The 22,164-nt window shown below is 42.0% G+C and overlaps 1 protein-coding gene across 3 annotated transcripts in view; it reads right to left on the bottom strand.

Moving 5' to 3' along the window:
- Positions 1-22,164, bottom strand: part of CACNB4 (calcium voltage-gated channel auxiliary subunit beta 4) — a 240,067-nt gene that overhangs the window by 6,678 nt on the left and 211,225 nt on the right. For all 3 annotated transcript variants that reach the window (XM_037131328.2, XM_037131329.2, XM_053671843.1), the window contains 2 exons: positions 17,482-17,633; positions 14,954-15,049 (listed from right to left, as the gene is read on the bottom strand). In XM_037131328.2, the coding sequence (XP_036987223.1) occupies positions 14,954-15,049; positions 17,482-17,633 (248 nt within the window). The remainder of the gene's footprint in view (positions 1-14,953; positions 15,050-17,481; positions 17,634-22,164) is intronic.

Here is a 22,164-nt window from a genome sequence, read left to right as displayed (position 1 = left end):
ACCACCAACCACCTGCTTTTATAAGTTATTTTTTTAATTAAAAAAAAACACTTCCCATTAATGAATCAAACTGGGTTACTGCATCAGCACTAATACTGTGTCTGGACTACAGGTCAATGTCAACTGGATGACTTTGAGTTGGTAGTGAGTCTATGGACTCACTCATCCATGTGAGGGCTTTCTGAGGCAGAAGTCACCATGGAAGCAATTTCTCCCCCAACATTTACTATTTGAATCTTTTCATCATATTATTCTTTTTAAAAATTTTAATTTGTTTATTTTTAGAGAGAGGAAAAAGGAAGGAGAAAGAGAGGGAGAGAAATATCAAGGTGTGGTTGCCTTCCACAGGTCCCCTACTGAGGACCTGGCCTGAAACCCAGGCATGTGCCTTGACTGGGAATTGAACTGACAACCCTTTGGTTCACAGGCTGGTACTCAGTCCACAAAGCCACACCAGCCAGGGCACATCATATTATTCTTTACTGAACATTTTGACCCTGAATAAGATGACCAGTCCAAACCGACTGCTGATTGAGAAGTGTCATCTGATTCAACTCACGGGAAACCTTTCCTCCATGAGAACATCCATTAGTAGGTTTCAGGTGGTTTTCTTCATATTTCATTAATTCATCAAATATTTACCCAGTATGTATTTTGTGCTTGGCATTTTGGGTATACAGTGGCAAAGAAATATATGCTCAAGAACATGTATGGTGGGAGAGACAAGTATTAAAATCCTTAATTAGCTATGTCACATGGGAACTTTAATTCAGAACAATTAAGAGACTGAGTCAGTCAATGCTTGGAGCTGCAGTTTCAAGTTCTAGACTTGAAAGAAGGCCCAGAAGAGACATGTAAAAGTGGAATTTATGAGGGAGGAGAAATTATGAGTAAGTCAAAGAATTCTATCTGAAGAGATAAGAGAATAAAACAGATAAAGAGAAGCAAGGACACAATGGAAGAAAGAGACCATCTGGCCCATGAGAGACTGGGAAAAGAGCTAGTTTTTACAGTTTCATGAACATATTTCTTCAATAAATCCCCTTTTCCACTAAAGTGAGTCAAGAGAGTGTCTATCTCTTGCGATTGAAAGCCCCCTCTGCCATTCACGTTTCAACAGTTACTTTACAAATATAGAGCCGGAGAACTGACCACAGTGCTCTGACATAAACACTGCATTCTCTGATAGCACGGCAGTGCTAACCTGAGCAGGATCAGAACTGCCCTGCCCCAGAGAGCGTGCACAGACTTGGACTGAGACAGATGACACTGGAAGAGGAGACTGGCCACCACGGGAGGGAAGGGCCACTCTGTCAGCCACTCTGGGTTAGAACTGTTAGCAAATTCTAGAATATGTGTTGTGTGGCATCAGCTGTTTACATAATTTTATTTATGCTAACTGTTTTATTTAGTTACATAGGCCTCACTCTACAATGCCGGTTCTCCCCTACATGTAATCTCAGTAAGCCATTTTTGTGCTTTCTTCAAGTTCCAGAACCCTGCAGGGACACCTGAAGTGAGGTCCCTCACTATCACAGCCAGGACTGCAAAGCCAGACAGGGCAAAACTAGGTCGGCAGCACCTACTGCTGAACGGTATTTGACCGAGGCTCAGGTCTTCTTGACTGCCCACATGCTACTTTGTCATGGCTGCAGGCACAATTAAACATACGCGTAGTTACAATTAATTTAGATAAAGTATGTCTCTGTGCTAACAGACAGACGTTTTCTAGATTGGCGTAGGTCTGTTTGCTCAAGGCTCAGTCATTTCCAGGAAATGATGTGTGTGCAGTGCCAAAACAACAGCTCCATGGTGGAAGATGGCTTGAAACTGCTTTTAGGCTTTCAAAAGCATAGAGGAGAGCAAATTTCAGCTTCTGAATGAAATCCCACAACTTACTTTCAACTAAGAATTTTACAGCTTGTATATCTGTGACGATTTTTCTTTTGAACTGTTTAGAAAATAACACAGCTGATTAACCAGAGTGTTAGAAAGTGAGTGTAATGAGAAAAAAATTTTAATTATACATGAAATTCAAAGAGAAGCAGCTCAATGAATTATGCAAGCCAGCTTTGCCTATTTTTCATAAACTTCAAAGGTTCAAGTCCAGTTAGCAGCTTACTGTGCAGAATGTGAGGCCTCCAGCGTGGCTATGGTTCCGAGAGCTACCTAATCAGCAGAGGAGGGCGTGAGTAGTCACTCGAGTGCCCCTGACGTTCTGGGACGGGATGTGCTCTTCAGCTGAGGTGGGTGGAAATAGTGTGGCCATGGAACTACAGTGAGCAGGGCTCAAACAAACTATTAGAAAACTAACCCTTTTTCTAGATAAGCTCTTTCAGGAAAATTATAAACTAAAGAATTTTAAGTGACTGAAAAACATGCCTCTAGCTCATCCAGGGGTTCAGAGAACAAAAACGATGAGAAGAAAGAAGGCAAAAGACAGAAGCTGAATAAAATGGAAATGAAGATCTACCACGTCCTTTTTAAAAACTGTAAGCACCCGCACTTAGTGGTCTGTCCAGTCCTCCAGTCACAGAGCATCACATCCTTCCCTCAGGGAAGGCGCCTGAATTAGGGCAACCAACTGTCTTGGTCTGCCAGGGACTGAGTGGGGACTTGGGACCATTAATGTCAAAATCTGGAAAATTAGGGAAGACTTGGAATAGTTGGCCATCCTACATTTTACAGACGACAGAACATTTCTTACCCTGAGAATTGAAACAGATTCTACTCATTTCTTCTACATTCTTTTGTGAGGCAAGATAGAGAGAGAGAAAGAGAGAGTGAGCAAGGGCTTCTTTATGACTATGAAATACACATTTCCTAGAACAGAAGAATTTCACTAAAACGAGTGTTATCTGGGAAGTTGCTATTGAATATTTTAAATGAAAAGTTTATAAAACTTAGAAACTCATTTTGCAGTGTAACTTTTCTTTAGGTTGGTGCCTTACTGAATGTCCCAGCTACCCAGGCTGTAAACACACACACACCGTCTCCCATGGGGCAACGTGGCTTCACACCCGTTTGTTGTGCCCACACAAAGCCTCATGTGGGACAACTTCCCTGCTTCCAAGTACAAAAAGAAATAATAAGGGTGAGAATCCTTGTATTTACTTCTATTGGCATATAGAACTCCTAAATCTGCCATCACTGAAAATACCATTTAGTAAAATAAAATGGCCAAATGGCAAACATGTAATGCTAATTACAAAATAACCACCCAGTGTTTCTTGGCTATCAAAACTGCATTCTTTATATTACTAAAGCACTTTAAATCCTGAGTACCTAACTCGCTGCTCGTCAATTAGTGATAGGGAATAGGACAATTAAGTTACAGGGATTTTCCAAGATTTGGGGGGTCTTGCGGGGACAAAGGAAAACCCACAACCTTATGGGGCTCTAGCAGTTCGTCTCTGGCACAGTTTTCACTTCTGTGAGCTAATGGAAAGATAATCAGAACTCGGGTCACTAACTGGAGGGGAAAATGTGAAGGCAAAGAACATCAGTGACTTTGACCCCTGCTAGTTTCTTTCTTGTAAGTCTGTGCCATTCACTATGACCCCAGTCACATTTTCCTCCCCACACGCCCCATCCCATCCACCAACTCCCTCCATCCGTAGCCTTCAGAGAGTATAACGAGATCCACCAGTGCTATTTACTGTCTGTAGAGAAGGCACCCAGTGCTTTTAAATTACTGTTAATGCAACCAGGAAGTCAGCATGGGTGGGTGGGAGTGAACTATCCCTAACTCCCTGAGTGGCCCAGTGCCGGCAGCAAGAGCAGTATCCTTCAGACAGAGATAAACAAGATCCTCTGTGGCCTTGTTTTGTGAAGGAAACCTCTGGAATCGATGACTCTCTTTTTCAAAGGCAGTGTTATGAATTAAACTACGGACACGCAGAGGCTCTGTAATAATGAATGCACCAGTGGGGACGGCATTGAATTCAAACAGATGGGTGAGTCCATACGATTCTAAATAATTTAAATAAAATGACTGTAAAAGGGCATGGAAAATGACTGCTGTGATAGGAATATGATCAAGGACACTGGGCACTATCATTCACTTCAGAGGTCTTGTGTTTAACAGAATAAATCTGAGTCCATTCGGCAATGGAAAAGAAAGGATGATAGAGGAGAACTACTATGGTTACTGTAACATTAGAGGTTTGCCAGACTCTTGGGAGGAGATGAGCTCCCCTCTTGCAGAAAGAGCAATCAATGTCATTTTACCAGCACAAAAAAAAAAAAAATACATAGCTCAAAGAGCCTCTGGGTCAGCTTTTGGTAACACAAGCCAGCTTGTAACTAAGTAGGATTAAAGGATTACATTTCATTTATAGATTCAATTGTCTGCCTATCTGCTTTTCTCACCATGCATTATGTAGCTCTTATTACCGTAGTACTGGGGCAATTGGAACTTTGGCTTCTTTAAAATGTACTATTTTCAAATTCTCTGAAAAGTAAATGGGTAGAAACCAAATGAAATCTAACAATATACTGCACAGATGTATATTATAAACACAAACTCAGGCCAGTCATATAAAAAGGTGTATGTGAAAAGGGCTTGTGGGTCCTCATCTCACAGGCCCTTTGCTTTCTGTACCCCACCTTTTCTTCTGTGGCTCCGGAGTGGGCAGGGAAGGAAAGGCCTCCCTCTTCCAGAGCAGCAGTATTCAGAAGCCCAGCCCACTCCCACTCATCTTTCTGTCTGTGGCAGATCAAAAATGGCCACCAATTTTTTGACAGGTCCTGTGTCCCGATGGAGGGCGTGTCCCTTCTCTTGGAATCTGGGCAGCCTCTGTGACCCCTCTGACTAGCAGAAACCTGCTGTGTCGCTATCTAAGCCCAGGATCTAAGCCTAAGAGTCTGGAATACATGCTCTTGGTGCCCTGGGAGCTGCTGCGTATGAAACATGCATCTCTGTTGGGGAGATGCTATGGAAAGTCCCTGCCACCACACAGACAGGCAGAGGAGCTGACCGGGCCCGGCCTTCCAGCCACGCCTGCCCTGGGACCCAGTCAGCTGTCAGCTGGGTCCCACCAACTCATCTGGTAGTTGGTTGAAGTCACTAAGTTTTGAGGTAGTTTTTTGCACAGTAATAGATAAATAGAACAGTAATAAATAACTAGTTCTTTGTGCAGAGTTATAGGTAACTAGAATCTTGTCCTGGAAAGAACAGAGGTAGCCACATGGGGGGCTGCTGGCACTGAGCCCGCCTCCCATTCCCATAGACAAAGTTTGACTGGAACATTCTGACTCATTAACATACTGTCCATGGCTGCTGACTCACAAAGGCAGAGGTGAGTCATTTTATGAAGACCAAATGGCCTCAAAGCCTGAAATATTTACTATTTGACCCTTTCCTGAAAACGTTTTAGAAGAAGCCTTACCCATGAAACCCAGGGGAAGCAGAGTTTGCCACCCCAGAACATGAGGTTTTGGGGGATATTGATTATTTTAAGCTGGTTATTTTTAAGAAATGAAGGTCTCAGGAATAACCTATGATCTGACCCCTAACGGCTTAAACAGAATTTAGACAGAGGACCTGGACCTGCTCCAGGAAGGGAGATATCACCACAGATAACTGAAGTTTAATATGAATCAGGTGTGAGGGACAGGGAGGAGCCCAGTGAAGCCTATTTGAACCAAGTCCTCTCTGCTCCCTACTGTTAAAGCTGGTCCAGCAAACACTTGTTTAGCAAACATTTGCTTCTTCATCTCCATATGAATTTTCTTCCTGCTCTTTGAAGTCCTAAACCACACCCCACTTTCTTTTAAGCTTAAAATGGCATATAAGATTTAACTGCCAGATTTGTCCTTAGGTCCTATATATTTATGGAACCCCTGATGTACATACATAATTAAATTTGGTTATTTTCTCTCGCTAATCTGTCTAATGTCAATTTGGTTATTAGACCAGCCAGACAAACTAAGAGAAAAAACGGGGGGGCCTTCCCCCTCCCCACAAAACTCATCATTTCTCTCCAGGAGAATATATGTGATAACCAGCCCGTTGCCAGTCACTATCTAAATTTCTGCTAAAGAAGGCAGAGATCTTATGCTGACTGTAGCCAAGGTAAGTGGAACCTTGAAAGCAGGTTCACCTCTGTTGGTCCCTCATTAGTAAAACGAGGAGGTCGGACTAGATCAGTCCTTCCCTAAAACATTCTGTGAAACACTAGACCTACAGGATGCTCTATGGGAAAATGGTTGTATAGTCAAAACTTAGAGAAAGCACTGCACACTATTTGACTGAATGGAGATAGATATAAAGCAGGGAAAAATCAGACATAGATTACTCCTAGTTTTTAATAATCCAGAGATTTCTTCAGGCATGTCAACATCGAGTGTACAATTCCTCAACCACAAACTAACAAATGAATGTGTTTCATAATGTAAACAGTATTTTAAAGTATTAAACACAAAGTAACCTTGTTTATCTAGACTGCTTGTTTAAAATTCCAGGATATCGGAGACTTCCAATCAAGATGGAGGCATAGGTAAACACAGCTCGCCTTCTTGCACAACCACAGCAAAAATTATAACTAAACTACAAAACAACTATCACCCAGAATTGTCAGAAAATCGAGCTGTATGGAGGTCTAACAACCAGGAATTTAAAAAATCATATTCATCGAGATGGGAAGGGGGCCGTAAATGTGGAGAGTCAGAGACAGGGAAATATGAAGACCTGGACAGGCAGAACAAGTGGTCCCATACCTATTTGGGATGAATAAAAATCAGGAGAGAAACCTCAGGAGTAAGGGGTCCCAGCCCCACACCAGGCCACCCAGCCCAGGGTTCCAGTGCTAGGAATACAAGTCCCCATAAGTTCTGGCTATGAAAATCAGTGGGGGTTGGGGCAGAAACCCTGGGGGTTCCCTGGAGTTCAATTGGAGGTTTATCAATTGGGAAGGGAAAGAGGGATAATGGAGGAAAAGGTGCAGGGATTAAGAAGTACAAATTGGTAGGCACAGAGTAAACAAGGGGATGTTAAGAACAGTACAGGAAAGGGAGGAGCCAAAGAACTTACCTGCATGACCCATGGACATGAACTATGGGGGGGGGGATTGCTGGAGGGAATTGTGGGTACCAGGTGGAGGTAGCAATGGGGGAATAGTGGGACAACTGTAATAGCATAATCAACAGAAATATATTTAAAAAATAAAATAAAATTCCAGGTTATCTGACAAATGCTGTAAAACAAGGAATTATTATCCTGCTGAGAGGCAGTGTTAGGGCAAGGCTCTCTTCCCACTGTGTGAGGCTGTCTAACATATCTGACATGGGACACATCCTAGGAGGATCTGGAGAGGTCACTGGGGAGAAGAAGGACCCCTGAAGCAGTGTGTGAGAGCCTGTGTTCCCCAGAAAAGGGAGGGGCGGAAGGAAACACCACAGGCTGTGGGACTGAAATTACAGGGCAGTGCCCTGATAGATTTCCACACCTGTGGGTAAAGAGTAAACAAAACTGTCACATAATACAGCAGGAGGAAGCTCACGGGGAGTTTGCGCCAGCAGACTAAAATGTTTGGACTGAGGAAAAGACCCATTTGTTTCCAGTGTGCATGGAACTTTGGGACCAAAGATTTAAATAGAGGGTAGGCAGAGTTGTGGGCCTTCTCTGGCCTGTCACTCATATGTTTTGGGCCCCCTGGCAGAGGCCAAGTCCAGTGAGCTGGGCTGTGCCCCAGGGAAGTCTGTCCTGGCAGCCACCTATGGCTACTGCTACATCTTGTGTGCTCAGTGGACAGTGCCAGGCTACAACCCTTCTTTTGCTATGAGATCATCAACCAGAGACCTTGCCAGCCCTGGGCACGCAAGCAGTCTCAAGTGCTGAGTCCCGCAGATGAATCCCCTGACAACCAGGTGCAGAGGTTGGCAGGGCCCAGGCCATAACACAGGAAGCTGCGGTGAGGCAATGGTAGCATCTGCCCCATAAGCATAACTCGAGGAGGGGAGCGTGAAGCCAGAGAGACATCCACGTAGCATGCTTGTGCCCCAGGATGGATAAGAATGGAGCAGGGTTTCTAGACACTGTCTCTGGTTCTGGAGGCAGCTATGTTCTTTCTGTGTTTTGTGGAAGAGATTGGCCTGGAGTTGATGGCTCTCCTGTTTCCCTAAATTAGGCAACATTTCAATAAAGACCTTTTCTCTTCCCCACCAACTTTTGTTTCATGCTGTGTTCAGCGTCAGACACCTGAATACCACTCTGCTCGGTAACACTAAGGCAGCTCACAGTATTATCTGCATTTAGTATGCATTTATCTTTTCTTGCTTCCAGCTATCTCAGATCTAACACGTTGCATTATATGCAACTCTTTCAGCAGTTAAGATTCCTCATTTTAATAGGACATGAGTATTTTCTCTAGTAATTATTAGGAATCAATGTTAATAAACTCAATCTCATGAAAAGATCAAATGAACAAAAAAACAGGTTAAACTCACCTAAAATGTACCTCAAGGAATTGAGACTTCTTATAACATGATTACCAAACTTGTGCATATATATATTAATCTAATCCAGTGGTTCTCAACCTGAAGTGATTCCCGCCCCCATGAAGGGGGGAGCGGCATTTGGCAATGCCTAGAGATGTTGCTGGTTGTCACGCTTGAGCGTAGCTAATGGCCAGAAATGCTACTAAACATCCTACAATGAAGAGAACTGACAACAAAAAATTATCCAGACTAAAATGTCAATAGTGCTGAGTTAAGGAACACTGATCTAAACCACTCTTTTAATCTATGAGATTTATGACTTACCAAATTGTTTGCCAAGAGTTGATTTAACAAACTGTAATCATTAGTCCATATACTCCTTGAAGGCAGGGACATGCCTTTGAATCCCTTACCCTAGAGAGGTAACCAGGCCTTAAATGTTTGCTGAATGTATTTTAATACTTGCCAAGGTTAATTGCAAGAGAGCCACATGGGACTGAGATGACTAAATATTTGAAGTCTGTCTGGTTCAACCACATGGAGACATGGATGTCATGTCCTCAGACATGCCCACTGGTGACCTGTAGAAGTATCTGATCTTGATGTTTTGAAACAATGAAGATATCATCTGATTTGATGTCTCTTATTTTTACATTCTCCTATTCCCTGGCCTCCACCACCCACAGGGATTCAATAGTATCTCTATACTGATCACTCCCAAAATCTAAACAGTCAATCTTAGGGCTGAGAAGGAATCTTAGATACCATATCCATATCTTAGCTTACCATATACTCTTAGCCTTCACCAGAGAAGATTCCTTTCATAACATATCTGCCTTCTGTTCATAGTGCCTACTCCACCCATACCCCTGTAAGAAGGACTTACTATTTAGAAATCCAGCCCATTGTTTTTGGCATTTCCATCTGGGCAGACTTGTGAAATGTTTTTCTCCTGGGGGGGGTCAGTCCAACCATTCAGACTAATGAAATTACACAGTCCTGCCAGCTCTCAAGTCCACTCAGACCTGCTCCTGGAAACTCCCAAAATATTTTTTATTTTTATTTTTTGAGGTAACAGAACTTATGGGAGTTTTATTTTTAATTATATTTTATGGATTATACAATTACAGTTGTCTCAGTTTTACTTCTTTTGTCCCCCTTCACCGGGCACCCCCACTCCATGAGGAGATCCCCACACCATTGCTCATGTCCATTAGTCATATGTATAAGTACCTTGGTTCCTTTTCTTATACTGTACTTTATATCCACATGGCTATCCTAAAACTACCTACCCTTTCTTCTTAATCCCCTCACACTTCACACCCTTTCCCCTGCACCTCCCTCCCATCTGGCAACCATTAAAACACTCTCTGTATCCATAAATCTGTCTTTGTTCTTGTTTGCTTAGTTTCTTTTTTAGATTCAGTTGTTCATAGATATTTACTGACATTTTACTGTTCATAGTTTTAAATGATAGCTTTGCTGGGTAGAGCAATCTTGGCTATAGGTCCCTGCTTTTCATAACTTGGTATATTTCTTGCCAATGCCTTCTAGCCTGCAAAGTTACTTTTGAGAAATCAGCTGCCAGTCTTATGGGAACTCCCGTGTAAGTAACCAACTCCCGTGCTTAAAAGTAAGACTTTTAAGCAAGACAAAAGTCTTAAAAAACTTTTAGAGCCTTTTAAGACTCTTTATCTTTGACCTTTGGTGTTTTAATTATGATGTTTCTTGGAGGGGCCTCTGTGCATCCATCTTGTTTGGGACTCTTGGTGCTTCCTGGACTTGCATGTCTAGTTCCTTCACCAAATTGGGGAAGTTTTCTTTCATTATTTTTTCAAATAGATTTGCAATTTCTTGTTCTTTCTCTTCTCCTTCTGGCACCCTTATGATGTGAATGTTGGACCTCTTGAAGTTGTCCCAGAGGCTGCTTATACTATCCTCATTTTTTTGGATTCTTTTTTCTTCTTGTTGTTTTGACTGATTGTTTTTTGCTTCCTTATGTTCCAAATCATTGATCTGATTATTGGCTTCATGTATTCTATTGTTGTTTCCCTGTAAATTGTCCCTTATTTCAATTAGCGTATCCTCATTTTTGACTGGATCTTTTTTATGCTGCTGAGGTCCTAAGTTCCTTGAGCATCCTTATAACCAGTGTTTTAAACTCTGCATCTGATAGATTGTTTATCTCCATTTCATTTAGTTCTTTTTCTGGAGTTTTGATCTTTTCTTTCATTTGGGTCATGTTTCTTTGTTTCCTCATTTTGGCAGCCTCCTTTGTTCGTTTCTATGCATTAGGTAGAGCTGCTATGACTCCCCGTCATGGTAGTGTGGCCTAATATAGGTGTCCTGTAGGGTCCAGTGGCACAGCCTCCCCTACACCCAAGCTGAATACTTGAGGTGCACCTTTTGTGTGAGCTGAGTATACCCTCCCCTTGTAGTTGAGCCTAATTAAGACTCAACTACAATTGAGCACAATTCAATGGGCGGGATTTGCAGGCCAGTTAGCTTCAAGTACTGGCTGTTACCTCACATCAAAAATCTCCACCCTCCATGGAGGATCAGCTGTGCAGGGGCAAAGTGGTGGTGCTCCAATGTGGTCAGTAGTTCTTCACTGGGTGTGCAGGCTTTGGAGTTTTGTGGGTGGTACAGGCCGAGGTTACCCCCTACCTATGTTCTGCCTGGGGCCACCCTGCCTCATCTATAAAGCAATCTGAGATGGCTGCTGCTCATGCTGGACTTGGAGATTCCTAGGCAGAGCTAAACTGTGAATCTAGGCTGGGGTCTTCTAGTGCCAGGCCTGTGCCCACCTGCCAAGAGGTACAGGAGCTGGGGGCTTACTGAGGCTGGCTATTGCTTGATAGGATTTAGGAAGTTATGAAACATGAGCCAAGATCAGCCATTCACATGGAAAAGTCACTGTTACAGTTTGGGTGGGCCTGAAAATTGGGTGGGATGGAGTCTCAGGGAATCTCCTGGGCAGGGCAAACAGTGTCAGCCAAGTATTGTCTCAGATATGGCTCCCACCTGCTGGCTCTGTGGCTCTGTGGGGATAGGGTTCAGAAAATGGACAATGGCCTCTGCCTGCCTTTCTCTATAGGAAAAAGCTGTCCCCCAGCTCTCTCCTTGATGCCAGACACTTCAGTTCCTCCCTGTGTGCTACTGGTGCCTTTCAAGCAGCTACCCCAGTGCTGGAGCTCAGAGGAAGTGAGTCTGAATAAGTCTTTGTGTGGGTTCTTTAAGGGGAACTGCTTGGGACTTCAGAAGTTTCTTCTACCAACTCAATCCCCACTGGCTTTTATAGCCAGAAGTTATGGGGACTTATCTTCCTGGCACTGGAACCATTACCTGGGGGCCTTGGTGTGAGCTGTGACTCACTTCTTTCTGAGAGTTCTCTCCCGAATTTCTATCCACCACATGTGGGCAAGGGACCAGCAGATCTAAGATTCCACCTCTCCTAACAGTCTGGATGGATGTGGTTTCTTTAAATCCATAGTTGTCAGACTTCCATTGAACTCCATTTCTGAAAGTTTTGAGTGATGGTTGTTCTGTATTTTACTTGTAATTTTGATGTGGTTTGTGAGGAGGCAAGCCATGTTAACCCATGCTGCTATTTTGATTGGAAGTCCCTCCCACTGATCTTAGCACCATCTCTGGGTCCTCACAGAGATGGGACAACAGCAGAATTTGCTGCCTTCATAGTGTAAATCTTCCTACATTTATGAAGATATACATGGCAAACAAGTTTTGAGAAACTAACCTGTGTTTTTCCTGTTCTTGTCTGCCATTCAAATAGGTGACAGGGTCTATTCTCCCTTGTCTGGGAAGTAGTGGAGAAAGAGGTGGAAGTTGGGGGATAGAGACTGTGGCAGGAAATTGCCAGCTCTCCATTTCCAGTCCTGGGTTTTGTTTCCCAAAAGTCTAAATTTGCTGGAGAGATTTTACTAACTACCTCTGGAAATGAAAGTGGGGATGCTTTTAGTATAATCAAAGCTGAAAGGAAGTTCCTTTAATAGCAACAAGAGGGGAAAAGAGGAAGACACCCCTCCCCTCAGACAGAGAAGGAAGGGAGCTCCTCTGCAATGTTACATGAGGTTTGACACAGCAGCACACCCACCCCTAAGGATCACCTGGACCTGGTGAATGGTTTTCTAAATTGGAACTCTCCCTCTTACTCCGTCAATTTCCTCACCAACCCTACCTTTACAACTTAGGGTCTTTGTTCTGCTCTTGGTTAGGGTAAATGTGGCTGTAAGCATAGCTAAATATCCTGCCTGCCTCATGGAGTGGGCGTCTAAATATAAAATGTACTATTTCTTGCGTGGCCAAGTTTGGGACCAGAGGTTCATTTACACTACACAACTCTGTGCAGAGGTGGAGTGGCACAGTGGACAGAGGTCTATTGGAGTCAGAGAGATCTAGGGTTGAATCCTGGCTCTCGTTTACTAATTCCTACCTCCAGCAGGTTTCTTAACCAGGGACTTACTTTCTCCTCTAGAAAGGAAGGATACTGTTATTTACTAGGGCTGTCATAGGGGTGCGTGTTCAGATTTCCCCTTGGGTGAGAGTCTGCTGTGATGAGTGTAGGCAGCAGACAGACTTGGGTTGCTGCACCCTCAGTATCCATCACAGCGTTCAAGCTGAGGCCACGCCCTTCCTGGGCTACTCCCTGTCAATGCCTGAGCACAGAACAAGGATTGGAGCCTGGGCAGTTCTGCCCAACATGAGACTCCTCTAATGGGTGATCTTTTCTCTGGGGATCTCCATGTAAGCAACTGAAATTTTCTTAAGGCTGCATCATAGTCTGAGGCTTCTCCTGCCCATTCTCCTTCCTTCCCACCCTTCTTTCACAGGGTCAGGCCTGCAGCAGGTCTCAAGGCTCTCCTTGCCAGTTCCCATACATCTCTCACTGGTATTTTTTCCATTAAATCTGCACCTCTAATTTCATTTAGGTCTCTGCTTCCTAGAAGACCCTAACTGACATAACTATCCCTAGAAGACCATTCTAAAAATTGAAAACAGTAACAGTTCCCAGCTTTTGGTAGCTGATCCATAAGGGTTAGTGTCCTTCAACTGGGTAAGACATTCTTCTATATTTGCTCAGTGCTTCAATCATACAATCCACTGTATAAGTGGACTTCATTAGTAGACAATGTGAAGTCAGATTCTTAACACAGCACTCCAGACTCCAAGCTATCCAAATTATCTATCTGTAGGTAGGAAATAAGTTGTGTGTGTGTAGTAGAGTGGGGTTTTGAGGGGAGGAAACTGAGCCAGATAAATCATAAATCTAATTCCAATTTGCTTTGACCTTAGGGGAATCATTTCACCTCTTGACTTCAGTTGCCTCAACTATATAATGGGGATAATACCACTTATCTTACTAGGTAACTGTGACGATCAGAGATAATCTATATAAAACATTCAGCATGGCATCTGGCCCATTGTAAGCATCTAGTAAAAGGATGCGTTATTACTCATTGCCTGTACATCTTTTCATTCGTTCACTAAATACTTATTGTGGGCCTACCATGATAGGAGTTTGATATACAATAGTAAACCAGACAGGAACATATCCTTAGGGAGCCTGAAGGTTGGGCATGGCATAGCACAAGTACATCTATTTATTATAGCAGAAACAATTAGATGGTACTTATTATGTGCCAGCCACTGTTCTAAGAGCTTTAGGATATATTCACTTGTTAAATCTACATAAACCCAATGAGGGAGGTACAAGTAGGGATGTAACCTCTAGTATGAATTTGAACTCAGGCAGTCTGGCTCCAGAGTCTATACATTTTTGCAGCTATGCTGTGTTGTCTTTGTAAACATCTGAATTGAATTTTATCCTTTTACACAGCATACACCATCCTTATACAAGTATAAATCTATTGTTCAAATCAGTAGGAAAAAACAGTTATTTCTTTTAGAGAAACACAGGCAGAAACAGTGAGTCAGCTGGGCAGGTGTGGACACTGATCAGCCACTGGTGACCCACCCACATGATAGTGGTTACCGCCCCCACCCACCCACCTCCCACCATTTGCTGGCTTCCAACTCAGCAGCTATTTTCTGGCAATGGCACTGGGAAAAAAGTTGCTATAATATGTCTTTTCACCTTACTTAACCCTGACCTCTTCACCTGCTACCTCCACAGGGCTCTTCTAGTCCCAATAAATTCTCAACCACCAAAGTCATAATCTTTTATACCTATCAGGACTTTCAGGCAGAACAGTTAAGGAAAGTCAAATCGGTATGTTTTCTTTTCATTTCATAAAAGTTCCACATGAGTGGACTAACTACCTTCATTTTTGATTACATAGCAGACACCACCAGCTCTGGATGCCTGCGGGGGGTGAACATGACAGCGTCCATTTAGTTCAAGAAATTCATTAGGTTTATGACAACATATCATCTTCACCATCATTCTAGAATAAAAACGACAATGCTGACGTGAAAAAAACACCCCCTCTCCTAACGAGTCAAGAATAATTAAGACAAAAATGATTGTACTCACCGGGGGGCATTGTGCAAGTTTGTCAGCTGCCACCAGTTGCACGTTTAAGTGTTTACTCTGGGACTTTCCTCTGGATTTAATCAAGCGCTGTAAAACCTGACAGAAGAAGACAGGAATCTGAGATACTGTCAGTGAGTTGCAGAAAACCGAATAAACCCAGGCCCCTTTTACAGTCTCTTTAGCAATGAGTATTAATAGCGAGAAAATGCAATGTGACAAATCACATATGAACTCTGTAATGACATTGTCTACTTGCACTGGCTTTCAGTGAGCTCGGGTTTGGTGCATTCTTCCTATTCTCACTCCATGTGAGTTCTTGGTGGGATCTAGTTCCCCCCTGCTACATTTTACCCAGAGATTTCAAAAACAGCCCTGCAAAAGTGGAGGAACTAAACTGTACCAGGTCATTTATGTCCAAATTCAGCTGCTCAGGAGTAATATTGTGGTTTACTACCTCAATGTCAGATAAATATCAGAGCCAATTATATATCTGGTCCCTTTGTCACTAATAATTATCCCAATAATTAAACATTACTCCCCCAAATACACATTCCAGTTTAATTTTACATTAATAAGATGATTTCATGATAGAAATTTAAGCAAAACATTTGTACTGGTATATTGCCACATATGAACCAGTGATACATCTGTGTTTTGGGCACTGCTATAACTGCATTTTGCCATACACTGCCCTTTCCCTTAGTTTTTTTTTTTTTTAGCTGGAACAGCACCCTCTCCCCAAAACGGCACTAGTGTATGAGGCTCTGTGATATCTCAGCAGATATGCCTATAAGAACCCCATTTCTTGTACTTATGAACCTCGTGGTGACTGGGGCAGGGAGCGAGAGGGATTGAAATCATTGCAGTGAAGGGTGTTTGAATCCCTTTCAGTCCCCTTCAAAGAGATCTCCAGGCAGTTAAAGCAACTTCTATCTATTCTAATGATTCCCAAAAGGTCCTGGTTTTTGTCAGGATTCCCAAGTTCATCCTGTGCAGAACCAGTGCCAGAATGGAAGGTCAAGGACCACAGACAGGCTGTGAAGGCAGCTTCTGTAGGCATTCTCCACCCATGACAGGAGACGACTGTTCTGGTTGCAAGTTGAATTGGCATTTAAGTATTAAAATGCACTGTTGGATCCACTGAAAAGCACTGATTATTAAGGTAGTATCTCCCAAGGGTACATACGAAGCCTGTCCGAAAAAAGTCCAGCCATTCTTAATATAATGAGAACAGTTTGGTGACACTGATGTAACCTGGCAGCCAAGGAGAGTGGACTGGAATGCGCATGTGTGAACAGTGACTAGTCACTGTACTAGTCAGTGGGGCGGTAGACCAGACTGAGTGAGTATGTGCACTGTGTGGCCATCATATTCAAAATGACTGAGCAAACAGAGCAAGGAATCTGCATCAGATTTTGCATTAGGCCTGAACATTCCTCTGTGAAAACTATTCAGATGACTCAGAAGGCTGCAGCTATGGGAAAGTGATGATTGGCAGCTTCATCATGATAATGCACCCATTTATCACAATAATGTGCCCCATCATGTCTCATGCAGAGTTTTTGAGAAACATCAAGTCACCCTGATGACTCAGCCTTCCTACAGCCCAAATTTGGCCCCCTGTGACTTCTGGCTTTTCCCAACTAAAATCACCTTTGCTAGGGAAGAGATTTCAGATTGTTGATGAGATTCAGGAAAATGCTACCATGTAGCTGATGGCAACAGGGAGAACTGTGTGAGGTCCCAAGGTGCCTTCTTTGGCGGGGACTGAGGTGTTGGCTGTCCTATATGTACAATGCTTCTTGTACCTTGTATCTTCTTCAATAACTGTCTCTATTTTTCGTGGTACATGGTGGGATACTTTTTGGACAGACCTCATATTTCATATGAAGTTTTTGCAACATCAATAGTCTTTAAAAATTAAAGAAAACTCAAATAAAAAAAGACCAATAATCTGAGGCAGCCTCACTTTCAACTTTCTCTCCCCTGGTGGCATGAAGACACCTGGCAAATATCACATGTGCTTAATCACAGAATAACTACATTCCTCAAAGAACCCAACCTAAGCACAAATGTAAGGGTCTATAATGTTTCCATAAGAGATTGTGTACAGTGATGTATGACTTTATGTGTGATAAATCTAGATACCTTTTCTGAACTACGTACTCTCTTAACTGGGTTAGGAAAATATAGATGATACAATAATCAACATTACCCAAGAAATTTACCAGAGTTAAATCCAAAGTCTCTGAAAAGCCAGAGGTTACTTTTCCTCACCTCTCTTAATTTGCTGTTTCCATTATATTCTTACAAAACTGCCTGGTTATGGAGCCACAATAGACTGTGAGCTTTTTGAAGGAATTTAATTTGCTACATCAGAATTTCTAGAATCTTTACAAACTGTGGGAATTAAAACCTGTGCTCATTAAAAGGTCTAAACAAGACATTCTCCTTGCCCACTAATAGAAAAGCAGAGCAAAAAAAAAAAAAAGGGCTGCTAATTCTTAAGCTAGAGATGAGCTAATTACCTTGGGAGACGAGACTTTTACATGAACGATAATTGGCGCTAAGGAAGTCTTTATAAGTTGTGCTGGGTGATTGATAGTGTCTGCGTCGAGAACAACCAGTTGCAAAGATCTTGCCAACTCAAAGATTCTTTCGATTTCACTCTGTACTTCCGCTAAAAGGAGAGATAATAAATAACAAGGAATGGTTATTTTCATTAATTAGTTCTTATATTTAAAAAATATAGTAGCCCTTTCAGATATTTGTCTACATTGTAACACAGAACATTTAAAGTTTACATATTCTGATCTAACTTAAGATTTTTTTTCCTAAAGAGAGAGAAATGGGTTGAATTTTGCATAAAACCAGTTGGCGGGAATTTGGAGATGGCTCTCTGGATTGCTTCTCACATTCACCCAAATATTTAACTACTGACACAGCTACGTTATTTTTGGTGGTTGCTTTGTCTCCAGAACTTTTATTCTGGCTATAGAAACTGAAACCACATTTAGAAAAAATATTTCTACCAATGAACAACTTATATACTAATATTTTATGGGTATCTTTTAGAAAATCTCACAACTCATCTGTTTTGACTGATGTGCAGGCTTTTGGACCTTTGGTTAAATATTCTGGATCTAACCTTATAACTAGTGTATTGCTAAGTCTTAACTTAAGTACTAGGGCCAGTTGACTGTTCTGAGGCATAATTATCTTCAGTTTTATTCAAAATAAAACTAAGACCAATTATATTAAAATGCTACAATAAATCTAGATGCAAATCTATTCGGTGGCTGTAATGGCCAAGATATTTGAATCTATGAGTGAATCCAGTCAAACAAAAAATCTAGTTATTAATGTCTAAAGCAATCCAGCTACTTTTAAAAGCAAAACAGATTATCCATAAAACATAATATGGCTTTCTAAAATATAAAAAATGTATATATATATATATATATATATATATATATATATATATATATATAAACTGACTCTCACTGGGTCATGTTCAAAGTTTGAGTCAAACAATTTTCAGAGAGGTGATCTTGGTTTGCTTTTTATTTCTTATTTTGGGCTACAGGTATGACCTAACAATGTAACCTCATCCAAATTACAAGGAGTAGCCTAAGATACCTCATTTAAATTATTGCAAAGATGGCCTAGAAAAAGGCAGCGTTGCTCAAATATCCTCCCCGAAAAGGGCATGTACCGGAATCCTATGGCTTGTTTTGCTTATTCAGTATAAACTCAAGTTCATGTTGCCTCCCTTCAATAATCAATGTATTGACAGAGTGTGTGGGAGCATGAATGCTCAAAACTATCACGTAACTTTATTTTCTGGGGTTTTGCCTAATAGTATAAACTTCTTATTTTCCACACAATCACTGTATTAGAAGGATGAATGTAAAGAGTCAATATATCTACTGTTTTCATATTATCTAATACCAATGGCTTGAAAGATTTCATGTTGCTTTGAAAGGTGACTAGCTTTGAGGATGGCAATGTAAAACATTTGGACAGTTAGGCTTACTCAAAAATTTTTTGAAATTACATTCCATATTTGTTAGTAATAATAACATACCTGTTTTTCTTCTCATGTCAGAAACAGTTTACAAAAAGAGTTTTCTTATGAGAGAAGTTTAAAAAATAAATTATATATACTTATTAGTCAATTTCAGCCTCAGGCTGTGGGGGTATGTTCTCCATTGATTGTTTTTATTCAGCTGCCACTGGTTTAATGTAACTCCTGGCCCAGACCAACCTATGACAAGTTTATGTTGCTTTAAGTTTCAAATCTGAACACGGCATTTTCCGAAGTAGCAAAAAGGCAGCAACAAACAGGACTGCTCTGGTATAAGAACATTCGAGACACTCTGAGTGTCCAAGTAAGTAACTCAGAAATCCTGGCCTTATTTCCTCTGCACCAGTGATGAGGAAAGTGTGGATTTTGACAGGCACTGAGGGCAGGCACACCTCCTGCTTAAACAGCACAAAATTTGTGGGCAATGAGCACTCTGGCATGAACAGGGAGGTACTTGGGCAGAGCTAGCCAGGAGGCTGCAGAGAGCCACACACTGTATACTGAAGTGGGTCCAATATCTGGATGATATGTATACAGAAAGCAGTAAAAAAATTGTACGTGTGAGGAAGAGAAAGGCATGTTTATCTACATAGCTGATTTTCTTAAAACAAAACTTTAACCAAACTCAACAACTTTGACTACACAGGCAGATTTTTCAGAAGGCTTCCAATGGAAGTTTCATCATGATTTTAGTTCAGAGAGAGAGAGAGAGAGAGAGAGCTCTGAGAAGTCATGGAGTGTGGTGCTGGAGGAATGTTAACAAACACTTCCAAACGTGACCATGACTGATATGGACCGGTTTCTCTCCAGCCTTTCTATCACCTGTGATCTTTTTTCTATCCGAATGCTGTAACTACTTCCATGGCTTCCCAGGCTCAAAGCAGCATTTCCCGAAGTAAGTGGGTACCCTGGAAGCACAATCCCCTAAGACATGCTATGGGAAGAAGGAGGTTTTCTGTAAGAGAAATATTATAATAGTTTCTATTGGAATAGTTGCATATTATAATAGTTTCTTTTGGAATTTCAAATGTGCATTATCCATTGTTTCTGTTACAGCTATAAGAAGTGTTCCAATGAGGAAACTTGCTCATTGTTTAATCCACAATTTCCAAATTTATTTGACCATAAAAAATATTTTGGGTATAACAACTGTTTAGTATCTTTTAAAATTAACATTTCATGGGCTCTACTTTGGAGATCTCTTTAGCATGGCATATCCCTAACATACCGGCCTCAATCTACTTTTTTTAGCCTCTTCTGTCACTTTCAAACATGTCATCATTCCCATTTTCTAGGTATGCTCTGTACAAAACAGGTGTTTCTCAACCACACAATGTTTTGTTATGTATATATGCTGATGCCTCTGCACATTCTTGTCTGCCTTGAAGAACCAGCTCATACATCACTTCCCAATGTCTTCTCAGACACCTCTCACTTCCTGCCCTTCTTTCTTTATACCTTTAGCTCTTGGCTCATAATTTCCTTATCAAACAGTATGGTAACCACCTGTTTTTTCTTTCTGTTTGCTTGTGGGTATGATGATACTTAGTTTTAGTCATGTTCACACTTCCCAAGTCTGGCACAACGCATGGCATGTTTCAAGTGTTCAATAAACATTTGATGAAGGAATCTGCAAGTGTGCGTGAATAAGCAGGTAAATGGACAGAGGTGGCTCACACAGTGATTACTATAACAGATCACCATTCCATTAACTCCAGTGCTTGTGGTATGTGAGTTTTCAGAACAAAGGAAAAAAGCAGTGAACTGACATTGACCTTGTTTCTTCCTCAATATTTACGCTAACTCCATCCCACCCAGCCCACTGCCTCTGACAACAGGTGACTGGACTATGCCAATGACTTCAAAGAATATTTATGAAACCCTTGGCTGGTGTGAATGATAGAGTCAAGCAACCTAGCTTATGGTTTTAAGCGATCCATCAAAAGAAGGCAAAGGCATTGTGAGGAGAGGAGAGAAAAAGACAGGAGAGCAGGGACCAGATGCTTATTTGAGAAATCTTTAATCTAATTTGGCATCCTTGTCACTCATGATGTTTGATTTTAGTCAGTTACCTAATCTGATTCATCAGCAGCAGCTCTGCCATCATCATCTCCTCAAGGTGAAAATATTGTGCCTACTTTCGGCCAAGATGGAGGCGTAGGTAGACACACTGTGCCTCTTCAAACAACCAAAATAAGGACAACAAAAATTTAGAAATAAAATAGTAACCAAAACTGACAAAGAATTGAACTGTACAGAAGTCAGACAGCCAAGGAGCTGAAATAGACACATTCATCCAGACCAAGTGAGAGGGGTCACAGCACAGGAAGCGGTGACAAAAGGGCACATAAGACAGTGGTGGGCCAACCCTGGGTGCCCAAGCAGCAGTTGGAAGACCCTGGCCACAGGGTGGCAACGGACAGACCTAGCAAGGGGGTGAGTGTGAAGTGAGACACTGCAAACAAGGCAGCTGGCTGACTGGGTGGTCCCACACTCTCACGCATATAACTGGGGAGCAAGACAGACCGTGCAACCCAGGGTCCCAGCCCCAGGAAATACAGCCTCAAAACACAGATTGAAAACACCTGTTGGGGTTGACACACAGGGAGAGACTCCCAGCCTGTTTGCTGGAGAGACCCACAGGGTCCTGGATGGTGTACAAGCCCACCCACCTGGTAACCAGCACCAGAAGGGCCCAATTTGCTTGGGGGAAGTGGCAGAAGGGACTGAGGTCTGACAGAGAGCGGAGCAAGTGCCATTGTTCCCTCTTGAACCCCGCCCTAATATATAGCATCATAACCCAGCAACTGGGTTGACCCACCCTGGTAAACACCTAAGGCTCTGCCCCTCATATGTAACAGGCACAACAAGACAAAAAAAAAATGGCCAAAACAGAAGAACAAATCAAAGATCCAGAAATAATACAACTAAGCAACCAAGAGATAGCCAACCTATCAGATGCACAGTTCAAAGCACTGGTGATCAGGATACTCATAGAATTGGTTGAATTTGGTCACAAATTAGATGAAAAAATGAAGGCTATGCCAAGTGAAATGAAGGAAAATGCACAGGGAACCAATAGTGATGGGAAGGAAACTGGGACCTCAATAGAAGGGACCAAAAG

The sequence above is a fragment of the Artibeus jamaicensis genome, unplaced genomic scaffold (genome assembly GCF_021234435.1).
Source record: "Artibeus jamaicensis isolate MK-2021 breed Jamaican fruit bat unplaced genomic scaffold, CSHL_Jam_final contig_1832, whole genome shotgun sequence".
Classification (NCBI taxonomy): domain Eukaryota; kingdom Metazoa; phylum Chordata; class Mammalia; order Chiroptera; family Phyllostomidae; genus Artibeus; species Artibeus jamaicensis.
Note: the sequence above shows the minus strand (reverse complement) of the source record. Positions and strands in the feature narration are given on the sequence as shown.